The sequence below is a fragment of the Ailuropoda melanoleuca genome, chromosome 12 (genome assembly GCF_002007445.2).
Source record: "Ailuropoda melanoleuca isolate Jingjing chromosome 12, ASM200744v2, whole genome shotgun sequence".
NCBI lineage: Eukaryota > Metazoa > Chordata > Mammalia > Carnivora > Ursidae > Ailuropoda > Ailuropoda melanoleuca.
This window is the reverse complement of record NC_048229.1, coordinates 46,903,772-46,920,338: the sequence shown is the minus strand read 5'-3', so window position 1 is coordinate 46,920,338 and position 16,567 is coordinate 46,903,772. Positions and strand designations below refer to the sequence as shown.

Sequence of the window (16,567 nt, the reverse complement as noted above, 5' to 3'; positions counted from 1 at the left end):
GAGAGATAGGGAGTTGGGAAAGGTGCCATTATGTGTGGGGGTATCTAGGTAGGTGGAGGGGGTATATATCAGACACATAAGCTACATATGCTAAGATTCCAGGACATCAAAGGAGATGGCACAGCTGCAAAAAAGAGCTGACCACTACTTCATAACATCCAACCTAAACGTACTACTCCACTCAGCCACTATCTGGTAGACCATGGAGAACAGAAGAGCAAGACCTGCATCTTTCCAGACTGCTGCTGTAACACTACTGGTTTAGTCCATGACTCTTCTCCATCTCTTTGAGACGCTCTCTAGAGGTTTTTCAGTCCAATCTCTTCATTTCCTTTCTTTAGGATTACCAGTAATTCATAGTAACAAGAGATAACACTTACTGAGGGTTTAATCTTTGCCAAGCACTAAGCTAATTGCTTTTTAATTGTATGAAAACCTTCTGCATTAGGTCCTAGTACAATTATCTCTACATTTTTAGATGAGAAAGCTGAGACACAGGTAAATAGCCAAAGTTACAGAGCTCACTGGTGGGAGTACAGAACATACAGTGATCCCGTTTCCTGACTCCGAAAACAATACCATTCCTTTATGCCATATTACCCTCCCCCTCCTTCCTTCCTATCTACCTCTATTTATCTACCTCTCTCTATATCATATATATATTCTCTACATATTTATATTTACACACATACATTCATGCATATATACACAGTTAAATGGATATATTGAGTGAGGAAGGGGTAAAAGGAAATGAAAAGCATTGAAAGATACATGTGGAATTTCCTTGAGTATGTTGACACTTCCAGGGAGAGGGAAATGTTGATACAAGCCAAGGGATCAGTGCCAGAGGAAGGAAGAATCTCCAGGAGAGGTCTAATATTAATATTCATGATTTCCAATAGGCTCATAAACCCCTAAATCCCTACAAGGTCTGATCCCTCCATTTCTCTAGCCAGAGGTCTTGTGAGAAGAAGAAGAGATGGAAGTGGGTGATTTAGAGTCACCTCTAGGGAACCAGAATGAGGTGCTGCTCCCCTCTTCCCAACTGCTTCATGTCTGTGCTCATTCTTCATTCTTCATATCCTGGATATAACCAGAAGCCATTGTCCAGAGGAAATTGGAGTGAGAGGAAAAGACAGTTTGCGTATATAGGGAAGGGAAGAGAGACAGTTTGCTACCATATTCCAACTTGAAACTTTCCTAAATTCAAGACTTCAGGTGCATAGTATTACAACTGCCATAATAGAAACCATGTCACATTTTGCAGATCTGTATAAGTTCCTAAAATGTATCTTCACTGACTTAGCACTTTAATAGATTAGGGTTAATTATAGTATCTGTTGGAAACTTCCTTTACCCTCCCAACATAGAAATCCACAAAAATTGCTAAAGAAAATTAGCCTACTCCTTGATTCAGAAAAGTAACCTGTATTCCTACATATTATTGCCTTCCATTGACAACTTAGTCCATGGTCACTTGATTAGGTGCAGAAACTGGCTAAACACCCTATGAAAATCTAAAACAACCCTTAGGGTTTTCTTTTTATCCCAAAGAAAAAGAGATTTAGACATAAAATTACAGCTAGCTAAGGGGTAAGCTAGGATCAGTTTCCAATTCTTTGGCTGCACATATTACACAAATTCCCCTCTGCATGAGATATACATTGATATACATTACATTGAAATCAACATGGGAACTGACACGGAAAATACATGGTTTGTAATGTCAGGAATATTTAAAAATGTGAAAACAGGGTGCTTGGCTGGCTCAGTCAGTAGAGCATGCAGCTCTTGATCTTGGGGTTGTGAGTTCAAGCCCCATGATGAGCATAGAGCTTACTTAAAAAAAAAAGAGAGAAATAAAAATGTGAAAGCTCAACAAGAGACTTGAGGGACAAGTTACTGAACAAAGAAAATGAGGATACTTTATCAAAAGATATTTTTAAATTAAGCAATATTTTTTAGTTAGAAAAATACAATTTAACTGGCAAATCAGATTCAAAGGAAAGGCTGGCCAACCATGAGCTGCTACATAAATTTCAGACATTCTTTGATCATAAGGAATGACTTGATAAATGAATGGCCAAACTAATTAATCACACAATCCAACAAAATAATCAAAGTTTGTTGTTGATATTCCTGGTTTTTTTTGTTTGTTTGTTTTTTGTTTTACCTGGTTGCCAAAGAGGTTGAATCCATTAATTGCTTCTAGAGCTGCTTTTGCTAAGCCGACAGAGCTAAAAGAGAAAAGGAAATACTTTAGAATTCTGATGTCTGGCTACAAAATAAGAACCATTATCTAATGAATATTCACAAGCAAGTTTCTTTATTAACACTTATAACAACTTCCATGAGAAAAATAATGTCTAAGAGACTTTAAACTGACATTTCACTATTTTAATTTTTCTTTTTTATGGTTAGTGATCTTCTGGGGAAAATATTTCTAAGTTCACCTTGATCTAGACAAATGGTCATACTATTGATGGGAGTAGTTTTAATCCCAGTATCATTTATATTCACTAACTCAAGGGAAAAAAAAAGATGAACTTTAGAGGAAGGTGTATTATGATGACATGTACTCAATAATAACCAGCTTGGGCATCATTAGTTCAGATCAATTTAACAGAGCTTTCCTGACATCAATAGTGGCCTTAAAAAAGATCTTGTACGTCATACACTTACCAAGTTTAATAAGAGCTTAATATACCCATTCAAACACTCTTAGCTTAGGGTCCAATAAAATAGGCATTATTTTATACTCAATGAACAACCGATCACCACACCTCTCATTTTTTGCCATATTCTTCTCTTTGTCTAAAATGTGTACTCCTTTGGCCTCACAAATGCCATATACAATAGTGCTGAAAAATGGGAAAATCCCAATTTCATTAAAAATGTGACACTGTCGGGATGCCTGGGTGGCTCAGTCAGTTAAGCATCTGCCTTAGGCTCAGGTCATGATCTCAGGGTCCTGGGATCGAGTCCCACATCTGGCTCCTTGCTCAACGGGGAGTCTGCTTCTCCCTCTGCCTGCTGTTCCCCCTGCTTGCGTGCGCGCTCTCTCTCTGACAAATAAGTAAAATCTTTAAAATAAGAACAACAACAACAAAAAAATGTGAAACAAAAATGTGACACTGTCATCTTATAAATGTTAACCTTTAAATATTTTAGATCAAATATCTAGTTTATTGTACTTACCGTAATTTTTTGTTTTTACTTAAAGCAACTGCATATGCCATTAATATCTTTTGAAAATAATGGTCTATCATCATCTAAGCATTTCTTTAAAGCAGTGATTACAAAAGTGTGGTTCCCAGAGCAGCAGCATTCCCTGGAAACTTATTAGAAATGCCAGTTCTCACTCCTATCTGGGAGTGGGATCCAACAATCAGTGTTAAAAAGCCCTCTAGGTGCTTGAATGTGCTTTAAATTTGAGAACCACTGCTCTAAGCTATTCATGTCATCATGATCCACATTTTCTATGGGTTGTTTACATGAATGTTCTCAAGTAAGCACTACTTTTATTACAGGATAGGGAAACTTATTTTGAAAGAATGGAAAAAGGGGGAAACTTAATTTGAAATACATTCATGGAAAGGTGGAACAGACATAACTTTCCCTAATTCCTCTCACTAAATATAATTAAAAACCTTGGACACTATGTAAGCAAACATAAAAAGGCTCAGAAAATGGAAATAAGGCAGACTGGCTAAGAACCTCAGGATTCTAGGAACAACACTGTGGTAATCGCTCTGAGTTTCCTTTTTGCCTCATATATAACAGACTTGAAGAAGCCAACAACTAGGAATGCCAGTACACGAAAAGCCCCAACAAAAACCTGTTCTCTCTCACCAAAGGACCAGGAAAAGGGCAGACTAGCAAAACAGAAAACTTTTAGACAAAAACCATTCAGAAAAAAACTGTGGCCTTCGCCCCACCCAGTCCTATAAAGGCTGAGTGGAAAACCTAGACTTCTACCAGAGTCTATAATGAGAAACCATACCCGTTCACCAACCATCCCAGCTATGATGGCATCACAAAAGTCCAAGGAGGAAGCCAAGAGTTTTCATTCCCAATGGGTGGTAAGTCTCCCCTCCTCATACTGTGAAGATCACACGGAGAGCCTAGATTTCCACTCTTACTCATCAGTAATGAAATGAACCTCCTTGTCCCACTGGGACGGCATCAGAGGAGGTCCAGTGGAGAGTCAGCACTTTCACTAATGCCCAGCTGTAAGAAGACTACACCCTTCCCTATCATGTAAGTGGAGGCCAACTGGGAATAAGTAATGAAGCATTCTTACCCTTTCCAGCTAGGGAGGTTATCAGCGGAGGCCTACTGGGGAACTATACATCCCACCCAGACCTAGAAGTAACAAAGATTCTCCATCTTGGGTGTCAACAAAAACCTGGCAATACATTCTCACCTGGTAATAATACAGTGATGCTCCTGTCCCCTGCCCTTACCAGAGTGGTATCAATAAAATACAGTTAAAGTAAAAGGTAAAAAAAAGATTCCACAATCTTATAATACCCAAATGTCCATGTTTCAATAGAAAAAATCACTCATCATATCTAAAAACAGAAAGATCTCAAACTGAATGAAAGAGACAATCAATAAATCTTAACACTGAGATGAAAAAGATGTTAGAATTATAGGACAAAATTTTAAAGCAACCATGTTAAAAACGCTTCATTGAGCAATTATGAATATGAGTGAAACATATGAAAACATAGAAAGCCTCAGCTAAGAAACAGTCTCATCAGGGATGCCTGGGTGGCTCAGTCGTTAAGCGTCTGCCTTCGGCTCAGGGCGTGATCCCGGAGTTCTGAGATTGAGCCCCACGTCAGGCTCCTCCGCTATGAGCCTGCTTCTTCCTCTCCCACTCCCCCTGCTTGTGTTCCCTCTCTCGCTGGCTGTCTCTATCTCTGTCAAATGAATAAATAAAATCTTTAAAAAAAAAAAAAAGAAAGAAACAGTCTCATCAAAACTGTTAGAATTGAAAATACAATGATCAAAGCAAAAAAACTCAATAGACAGGACTGATGGCAGAATGGAGAAGACAGAAGAAAAAAATTACTAAATCAGAAGATAAAATAATAAAAATTATCCAACCTGAGCAAAAGAGAGAAAACAGACTGTAAAAAGAAAAAAAAAAATGAAGAGAGCCTCAGTGACCTGTGAGACATCTAACATTCATGTCATTGGACTCCCTGAAGGAGAGGAGAAAAAGGGCAGGTATAAAAAAAAAGTACTTGAAACAATGGCAGAAAACTTCCCAATTAGCAAAAGACAAAAGCTACAGATTCAAGCAGCTAACTCAAACAGAATAAAATAAAAATATCCATGCTAGGACACATCATAAGTTTTGAAAACTAATACAAATTAAAAATCTTAAAAAGGGGTGCCTGGTTGGCTCAGTGGGTGGAGTGAGCAACTCTTGATCTTAGGGCTGTGAGTTCAAGCCCCAGGTTGGGTGTGGAGATTACTTAAAAATAAAAAATCTTGTAAAAAAAAAAAAATCTTGAAAGTAGCCAGAGAAAAACATCCTGACCTATCGGAGGAAAAACAACTGAATAACAGTGACTTATCAGAAACCATGAAGGCTAAAAGGATGTGACATGAAAATTTTCAAGCACTGAAAGAAAAGAACTATCAACCCAGAATCTTATATGAGTAAATACATTCTTTTATCTATCAATTTATCTATCTGAGCAAGACATTCTCAGATAAAAGAAAAATAAGAGATCTGTCACCAACAGATTTACCCTAACAGTATGACTAAAATAAGTTCTCAAAACAGAAAGGAAATGATAGAAAGAGGGAAAGAAAACAACCTTAGAACAATCAAAAAGGAAGAAATAATATGATAAGCAAAAACATGGGTAAATATAACAGGCTTTTCTTCTCTTACATTTTATAAATTATGTGTAATAGTTACAGCAAAAGTTGTAAAACTGTGGTTCTAAATGTATGGGGAGGAAATACTTAATTATATTATAGATGGGCAAGGGTAATTCTCTATTTCCCTCCAACTGGTACAATGATGACATCAATAAGCTGACCTGTTGTGTATAAATAATGTAATACCTATAGCAACCACTAAAAAGCTACACAAAAAGATACATTCAAATCCAATATACATAAATCAAAATGGAATTCTAAAAAATGTTCAAGAACCCACAGGAAGGTAGAAAAAGAAAAAGAGGGAAATGAAAAACAGAAATAAAATGGCAGACTTAACCCCAAACATATCAATAAGATCTAACTATATCAATTAAAAGATTGGCAGAGTTGATTTAAAAATATGACCCGGGGTGCCTGGGTGGCACAGTTGGTTAAGCATCTCCCTTCAGTTCAGGTCCCTGGGATTGAACCCCACATCCAGCTTCCTGCTCAGCAGGAAGTCTGCTTTTCCCTCTCCTTCTGTCCCTTCCCCTGCTTGTGCTTGCTTGTGCTCTCTCTAAAATAAATAAACAAAATCTTTAAAAAAAGAACAAAAAACAAAGCTAACCAGGACCCAATTATATACCATCCATAAGAAACCCACCTCAAATGTAACAATATAGGCAGACTGAAAGTAAAAGGATAAAAAAAGAAACACCGTGCAAACATTAATTTAAAAAAAGCAAAAGTGACTATTTTATATCAGATAAAGTAGACAGAAGAGCAAAGAAAATTACTGGAGACAAAGAGGGATATTATATAATGATTAAATGGTCAATTCACCAAGAAGACATAGCAATCCTAAATGTGCATGCACCAAATAAAAGAACTGCACAATATGTGAAGCGAAATTGATAGAACTAAAAGGGCAAATAGACAAAACCACAATTATAGCTGGAGACTCAACACTCCTTTCATAACAATTAGTAGAACGACTAGACATAAAATCAGCAAGGATACAGAGGAACCATTAGCCAGCAGAATCTAATCAATATTTTTATAACATTCTTGCTATGGACCAAATTATGTCCCCTGAATAAACATACACTGAAGACCCAACCTCCAGTTTTATATATTTGAAAATGAGGCTTTTAGAAGGTAATCTGGTTTAGATTAGGTCATAAGGATGTGGTCTTCATGATGGCATTCATATCCCTGTAAGAAGAGATACCAGAGATCTTCCTTTCTCTCTTCCTCTCTGCCATAAGAGGACACAGTAAGAAGGTAACTACCTATAAACCAGGAAGACAGTCTTCACCAGAGAATCAAATTGGGTGGCACTTTGGTTTTGCTCTTGGACTTCCTAGCTTCCAGAACTATAAGAAATAAATTCCTGTTCTTTAAGCTACCCAGTCAATGGTATTTTATGATAGCCCAAGCTGACTAATAAAAATCTACATAACACAAGTTGAGTACACCTTTTTTTCAAGTACCAATCAACACAGACCACGATAGATCATATCTTGGCCATAAATAAGACCTCAAAAATATAAAAGAACTGAAATCATAATGTGTTCTCTGACAACAATGGCATCAAACTAGGATCAACAACAGAAAGACAACGGGAAAATCTACTAACACTTGTAACAAAACAATACATGCCCAACTACACAATCCACATGGGTCAAAGAGGAAGTCTCAGGTGAAATGAAAAAAATATACTTAATATGAAAAGGAAAATATAACATCAAAGTTTGTGTAGCACTGCTAAAGTAATGCTGAGAAATTTGTAACACTAAATGCATATCCTAGAAAAAAGAAAAAAAGCTTCAAATCAATTATCTAAGCTACAACATAAAGAACGTGGAAAAAGAGCAAAATAAACCCAAAGCAAACAGAAAAATATACATAGGTAAGAGTAGAAATCAATGACATTAAAAAGAGAAAATAATAGAGAAAATCGATGAAACAATGGATTCTTTGAAAAGCTAATGAAAAGTTGATAAACTGCTAGCAGAGCAGTCACAGAAATAAAAGACAGAAATGACCAATATTAGGAATAAAAAAGGAAATATCACTTACAGACATAGTAGACATCAAAAGGGTAATAAGAAAACACTATGAATGTTTCTACATAACATAAATTTGACAACTTAGTAAAAAATTAATCAATTCCTAGAAAAGCACTACCATTACTTACCCAATATGAAATAAATAATTTGAATAGCCCTATAACTTTTAAGGATATTTAATCCATAATTTCAAAATGGCCAAAAAATAAATAAACTTCCAAGCCTAGATGATTTGATTAGAGAATTTTATCGAACACTTAAAAAAAAGTTAACACCAATTTTACATACTCTATTCCAGAAAACAGGAGAGAATGCACTTTGGGTTTTATTTTATGAAGCTAGCATTACCCTGATACCAAAGCCAGACAAAGACAATACGCAAAAAACAACTATACACCAATACCCCTCATCCACATATATATTAAAATCTTTTTCAAAAAATTACCGAACAGAATTTAGCAATATATAAAATGAATTATCACCATAACTGACCAAGTGGAGTTGATTCCAGGGATACAAGGCAGGTTCAGTAATCAAAAATCAATCAGTATAATCCACCATAATATTAACAGGCTAAAGAAGAAAAATCACAAGATCACATCAAGTCTCTATAGTATTGATGGAGGGATAAACACAAAGAAAGCCAGAAACAGACTGATACAAATATGCCCACTTTATTTTAAACAAGAGCACAAAGGCATTTCAATGGAGGAATGATAGTCTTTTTAACAAATGCAAATGATGCTGGAACAATTGGACATTCTTAGGTAAAAAAAGAGAAAAGGAATAAGAACTTCGATCTTAATCTCATCAAACCTTATACAAGATTAACTCAAAATGGATCATAAACTTAAATATAAGACATAAAATTATACAACTTTTGGAAAACAAGTTGTTGAAGAAAATCTTAAGGATCTAGGGTTAAGCAAAAAGTTATCTGACTTTATACCAAAGGTACAACCCATAAAAGGAAAAATTGATAAATTGAATTTCATCAAAATTAAAAATTTTGCTCTGTGACAGACTCTGTTAAGAGGATACAAAGAAAAGCTATAGACAGGGAGAATATATTTGTAAAACACGTATCTGACAAAGGACTAGTATCTACTTTAAAAACTATCAAGAAATCAACAATAAAAAAAACATCCCAAGTGAAAATGAGCAAAAAACATGAAGAGACATTTCACTGAAGAGAATTTACAGATAGCAAATAAGCACATGAAAAGATCCAACACCATTCAGTATCCACTAGGAAATGCAAATTAAAACCACAATGAGATACCACTATAAACCAGAGTACCTAAAATAAAAAATAATGGTAACACCAAATGCTGGCAAAGATGCAGATAAACTGTATCGCCCATACACTGCTGGTAGGAAAGTAAAATGATATAGGACTCTGGAAAACAGTCTTGTAGTTTCTTTGAAATCTAAACAGCAACTACCTACCAACTGTACTACTGGAAATTCATCCCAGATAAATGAAAACTTTTGTTCACATGAAAACCTATAGAGACCTTTTTCTTGTTATTGGTTGCATGTGCTTCAGATGTTATATCTAAAGTGCGATCTTGTCTAATTCAAGGTCACAATGATTTACAACTATGTTTTTTTCTAACTGTTTTATAGTTTTAGCTCTTACATACAGGTCTTTGGTCCATTTCCAATTAGTTTTTACATATGGTGTGAAGTAGGGATCCAAATTCATTCTTTTACATGTAGATATCCAGTTGCCCCAGCACTATTTGTTGAAAAAACTATCCTTTCTCTACTGAATTATCTTTGTACCTCCATCGAAATCAACTACCATAAATGTATGGACTTATTTCTGAATTGTCAATTCTATTCTATTGATCTCTATATCTGTTCTTAAGCCAATATCACACTATTTAATTATTGTAGCATATTATTCTACATATAATAAGCATAGTACTGTAGTAAATTTTGAAAATGGAAAATGTGAATCCAACTTTGTTCTTTCTCAAGGCTGTTTTAGCTACGCTGAGTCCCTTCCATTTCCATATGATTTTAGGTCAGCTTGTCAATTTCTGCAAAAAGACAGTTAGATCTTTGTTATAGATTATTACACTGATCGTGAGATATCTTCACATTTTTTTATGTCTTCACTAGAATCTATGCTGACCATTTTACCCTGGTTTTCAAAAGCAATCTGGGTTTAAGATACTGTCCTATTGACTCAAATCTGCAGTCTAGCATTTCACCACCAGGAAAGTAAGTACCTGATGCTTCCACAGGTTAAACAAATTCCATAATATTTCACATGGTAATGCTAGTATACTCAAGACAAGGAGAGTGGCCTCTTTTCATATCCAAAGACATTTTAGAGAAATGACAAGGCCTGGAACCTAAAGGAATAACGTCCAAGTGAGGAATATGTGGTGGTTTAACGCACAAGCACTTACATGCATCTAACCATAGTAATACCAGAAAATTTCCCCTTACAGTGAGGTATATGTGTTATTAAGATTGTTTGCAGTATTCTGAGAAGTTAGAGAAAATTACTTATTCAAAAGGCAAATACAAAAGAAAGTCTGTACTAAATACATAATGTAGCCAGCCCAAGTTTCTGTCTTTAACAATGGTACATAAAGACAGTTAAGAGATGAATTTGGAAATTGTCTTAATAAACCGTTACATAAGAAACAAACATTGTGCCTGGAATACAGTAAATGTTGAATTCTTTCCATTTTAACCTGCTTTCCCAATGCAATCGGTTAAATAATTGGACTTAATTGAAATTCACAAATATGTTAATTTACTATCCACTGGTTATTTGAATCTCTGGCAACAGCAAGCTATTTAGAAACTCAGACATATTTCTAATGTGATTTACATTTTATTGGCAAATAGAATCCATCATGTTGTAAGAATTAAAATATTTTACTGGCACAAGACACTCTCAGAAAATTAAATTATTCTATGATTAGCTAATGAATATATTAATATTAGGGGACTATTACCAATAGAACATACACCAATTTGTTCTTGTAAGGTGTTACCTCAATATTCACTTAAAAGGGTTAAAAGCAACATTTCTTAGGATATAGCTTGTAGTAATGTGATTTGTTACTTAAATCAAGCTTTACTAGAAAAAAGGATGGGTTTGGACTAAGTGATTTATAACCCACCATGGAATCCAAAAAATGAGGTGGTAATGGATGTTCACGAATTGTTTAGTGTGGTAAATATTCATAAAATGAAGCACAATGGATGGATAGCTGCATCTATCATAACTCAATGACTGGAACACCAAAAATGACTTAAAAAGACTAAGTAACTTTAAATAACAAGAACCATATAGAAAAAAATGGACACTAAAAGCATCTTAAACTAAGTGGAGTTATGATGGTTACCTATCGGATATTTTAATGATGACTTTCATTATTAAAAAAGCCAAGAGAGGGGCGCCTGGGTGGCACAGCGGTTGGGCGTCTGCCTTCGGCTCAGGGCGTGATCCCGGCGTTACGGGATCGAGCCCCACATCAGNCAAAAATGACTTAAAAAGACTAAGTAACTTTAAATAACAAGAACCATATAGAAAAAAATGGACACTAAAAGCATCTTAAACTAAGTGGTGTTATGATGGTTACCTATCTGATATTTTAATGATGACTTTCATTATTAGAAAAGCCAAGAGAACAGAACATAAAACCATAAAAAAAAAACTTGAAAAAAAATNACATTTAAATTTTTTGCTTCTATGGTCTTTATATTGCAAACACAAGATTTAACAAAGTAAAAAAAAAAAAAAAGGAAATTGTGCTGTTAAATAAAAAGTTCTTTTAGGAGTCAATGTTTCAAAAATTTATTCTTTCCATTTGGGCATATAACTACATTACTAAGTTATTAAATAATGAAGTATACATTTATGCTTCCCAATAACCAAAACAATTCAAGGTCAGGTTTGAGATTCAATCATATCTTATAGAGGACTCCTCTCTTCTCCAAAACAAAGTGTTTTGGTTTAAAGAATTTAAAGATAGCCCTGAGGAAAAGGAATAACCTTATATAAATGAAGAGGGGGAAATATTCAGATTAAAATACCTAAATTAAACTTGGAGAGGTTGAGAAGACTACTTGGATATTTAATTTTGGGGGTTAAGAATTAGTGCTACAAACTAATGAAGCATCAAACTTTACATCAGAATCTGGGGATGTACTGTATGGTGGTTAACATAATATAATAAAAGAAAAGAAAAGAAAAGAAAAAAAAGAATTAGTGCTACAATAAATATGTACCAAAATTATATACGGAGGAAAATGCAATTAAATCAAATAAGAGAATTTTTAAACATATAGGAACTTGCAAAAAGACTTAGGGACTGAACAGGAGAAGAGAGAACTATCTGATATAGTTCCAGACACAGCAGAAACTGAAAGGAACATGTTGCTTGAGGAAAATAGGGTCAACAGAAAAACCAGAACTGGGAATGGTTACTTAAGAAACATTTTAAAAAAGAATCATTGTAACCTTAGAGCAATAGACCCTTTTACTAAAGCCCTGAAAAAGGTGAGTTTGCTGCTAGAATGGGATTCAGATAAATGTAATGAGATCATTTTTTACAAAAAACTTCTGGGGTTTATCTAAGAAATACTAAATAATTAAAGAATTTGAACTAAAAGAGATACCAGCAAACCTGGGGCTGAAAAGGGCAGATCGGCAAGGGGCTGACCAAAGCATTAAGCTGAATCAAACTTTAATGATTACTTAAAGATATCCTTAAAACTTGCCAAGATTTCACCAAGATTGTACACCCTGCTGTTACTTCAAACTTCAGGAAACTTTTTAAGACTTTAAATTACAACACGATACAGTTGGAACGACTTTCCATTTGGAGGCCGGCCACCTGGAATCCAGTTCTAGCTCTATTACCTAGTGATCTGTATTATTTAAGGTGTGTGTGGGGGGAGAATCATAAAATCTTCTAAAGTTTAACTTTCTCCTGTATAAAAGGCAGTAATATGTTCCTGGTGTGGCCTAAATAAAAACTATTCTGTAACTGTACAGAACCAGAGACTGCAATTATTAAGTAACAGCTGAGCTTGGAGGCTGAAGAGGGAGCCTCTGACATCAGAATACTACATGCATGCATATCAGGGGCCCAGAGGTGGAAATCTTTGATCAAGGTGCAGCTCAGAAGGGATGTGTGCAGTGTGGCAAGGAAAGGAAGAAACATTTATCAAGCCAGTCACTTTGGCCAAGGCCTTAGTGAGCACCAGGGAACTAGTCAGATTGTGCTCTTTTTCTGACTCCTGCTAAAGAGATTGTATAGTGCAGAGATGAAGAGAGGCAAAGGAAGTTAGAAGACAAAAGGACAGTATGAACACTTACTTACAGGACGAATTATTGTATATTATTTCAGGATGTCTGAAATTATGAGAACAGCTTAAGGATATAACAAGGATATAGTATCAAGCAGTAAAGATAACATCCAACTAGGAACAGATAGTTCTGGGACAGATAACGAGTCCCTGATTAGTAGCAGCGCTGCATTCTACGACCCACGCGTAAGTGCAGACTCCCAGCCTCCTACCACTATTGCCATCACTGAGCCCATGAGTGCCATCCGGTTCAGTTCTTCTGCAGTTTCAAAACAGACCCTTTTGGCACCAGATGTGACACACTCAAAACATGCTGGTGGAGATCTGAGTTCAGAAATGTTTGGGGGAAAAATGCTTAAAGTTCTTTTGGGGAACTGTAAAGTGATACGCCATAGAAAATTAGGAAATCAATGTTAAATGTGTAAAACCCACCATCCAAATCTAAATGGCAAACTTCATTTCCTATCCATTTGAATAAAACTGACCTGCCAAAATTAAGATTGATTTAGTACACAAAAAATGGCAAAGAACATCCCATAATGATCTTCTGAGTCTCGATATAAAATCCTTAATGATTCAATCTAAAAGGTTGGCACCTCGGTTACGTGAAAACATGTTGGAGCCTCTGTGTTTTTTCACTGGGGACATTCCAATACCCTCACTTTCTAGGGTTAATGGTAACTTTTACCCAAGGTTCTTCCTGAGTTTACTACAGTTTTTGTAAACAGAAAAACCCCTACTCCAAATATTTTATACTGAAAATGTCAGTGGGTTCACATTGGAATATACTAAATGGTTATTAAAAGCAGAGAAAGGGGTTGATAAATCATTAATACTGAAAAGGTACATTTAAAAAAATCACCTTTTCTAATTAGATCTGCTTTCTTGTAATTTGACTGATAATCTTTTTTTTTTTTTTTTTAAGATTTTATATAACATCTTTTTTTTTTTTTTTAAGATTTATTTCTTTATTCGACAGAGATAGAGACAGCCAGCGAGAGAGGGAACACAAGCAGGGGGAGTGGGAGAGGAAGAAGCAGGCTCATAGAGGAAGAGCCTGATGTGGGGCTCGATCCCATAACGCTGGGATCACGCCCTGAGCCAAAGGCAGACGCTTAACCGCTGTGCCACCCAGGCGCCCCTGACTGATAATCTTGAGTGTTAACNTATTTTATACTGAAAATGTCAGTGGGTTCACATTGGAATATACTAAATGGTTATTAAAAGCAGAGAAAGGGGCTGATAAATCATAAATACTGAAAAGGTACATTTAAAAAATCACCTTTTCTAATTAGATCTGCTTTTTTGTAATTTGACTGATAATCTTGAGTGTTAATTTGAATGATAGCTGAAATATAACTTCCTATTTTCCTATTTTTAGTATTTGCCAGAATTTCTTTAATACCTGAATTGAACTTTCCCACAAATCCTTTCTCTACTCCACTGACTTCTTCCCTGATTGCTACTATTCTGCTCTATATTTCAAAATGCCTCATAAAATCATAAAACTTATAGAAAAATGTGTGTAAATTAGTTTCCTAAAGTTAACAGAAAAATCCTCTTTGTTTCAATATTTGTTATTAACATACTCTGAAATGTGTAAGTACACTTCCATTCTAGTGCTTACTTCTGCTCAGGTATTCAAATGATTTGTATATATTAACTTCATCATTACAACAACTTTATAAAGTAGAAAACTATTATTGTCTTCATTTTGTAGATGAGGAAACTGAGGCATAGGGATACTATACAGCTAGTGATCTTCGGCCAGTTTTTAGTTTACTAAGTATTTTATATCAGCTTAACTTTTGTGTATGATTAGTCCTTCTATTCAAAAAAGTATATCCTCTTAACCAGTGTTTCCTAAACTGTTTCTGTAGTTCATTTAAGTCCCAATGATCTAAACTGACCTATAAGTGATAACCTTTAAATCTTAAATCTTTTAGTGTGAAATGGACAAGACTAATTAATTGAGCTTTACTTTTCTTTTTTTAATTCAAGTATAATCAATATATCATGTTATTTTAGTTTCAGGTGTATAATACAATGACTCAACAATTCTATATATTACTCAGCGCTCGTCAAGACATATATATTCTTGGGGCGCCTGGGTGGCACAGCGGTTGAGCGTCTGCCTTCGGCTCAGGGCGTGATCCCGGCGTTATGGGATCGAGCCCCACATCAGGCTCTTCCTCTATGAGCCTGCTTCTTCCTCTCCCACTCCCCCTGCTTGTGTTCCCTCTCTCGCTGGCTGTCTCTATCTCTGTCGAATAAAGAAATNGTGTATAATACAATGACTCAACAATTCTATATATTACTCAGTGCTCGTCAAGACATATATATTCTTGGGGCACCTGGATGGCTCAGTCAGTTAAGCGTCTTGACTCATGATTTCCACTCAGGTAGTGACCTCAGAGTTGTGAGATCGAGCACCGCACTAGGCTCTATGCTGGGCATGAAATCTGCTTAATATTCTCTCTCTTCCTCTCCACTCCCTCAGAAAGAAGAAAAGAAAAGAAAAGAAAAGAAAAGAAAAGAAAAGAAAAGAAAAGAAAAGAAAAGAAAAGAAAAGAAAAGAAAAAAGAAAAGAAAAGAAAAAAGAAAGGAAAGAAAGGAAAGAAAGGAAGAAAGAAAGAAAGAAAGAAAGAAAGAGAAAGATAGATAGATAGATACATATACTTTTGGGACACCTGGCTGGCTCAGTCAGTAGAGCATGGGACTCCTANAGAAAAGAAAAGAAAAAAGAAAAGAAAAGAAAGGAAAGGAAAGGAAAGGAAAGGAAAGGAAAGGAAAAGAAAAGAAAAGAAAAAAGAAAAGAAAAGAAAGGAAAAGAAAGGAAAGGAAAAGAAAAGAAAAGAAAGAAAAGAAAGAAAGAAAGGAAAGAAAAGAAAGAAAGAAAGAAAGAAAGAAAGAAAGAAAGAAAGAAAGAAAGAAAGAAAAAGAAAGATAGATAGATAGATAGAAATGAGCCTTTGCTTGGTTCCCATATCCCATCCAGTTACTATAAGTGGCCTGGCTTTACCTTAAGCCTGAAGACTTGGTTTCATATATGATTTATATCTATCTGCCCTCCTGCAACTGGNAATATTAAAAGATATGCGAATTCTTAATCCCCTTTATTTGATCCATCCCCCAACCACCTCTCCTCTGGTAACCCCAAGTTTGTTCTCTGTATTTATGAGTTTGGTTTTTTGGGTCTCTTTTTATCTTTGTTTTGTTTTAAAATTCCACATATGAGTGCTATCATATGGTATTTGTCTTTCTCT

The 16,567-nt window shown here is 35.3% G+C and overlaps 1 protein-coding gene across 1 annotated transcript in view; it reads right to left on the bottom strand.

Moving 5' to 3' along the window:
- Nucleotides 1-16,567, bottom strand: part of PHKB (phosphorylase kinase regulatory subunit beta) — a 219,923-nt gene that overhangs the window by 113,627 nt on the left and 89,729 nt on the right. The window contains exon 9 of the mRNA XM_034639023.1: nucleotides 2,174-2,237. Coding sequence (XP_034494914.1) covers nucleotides 2,174-2,237 — 64 coding nt within the window. The remainder of the gene's footprint in view (nucleotides 1-2,173; nucleotides 2,238-16,567) is intronic.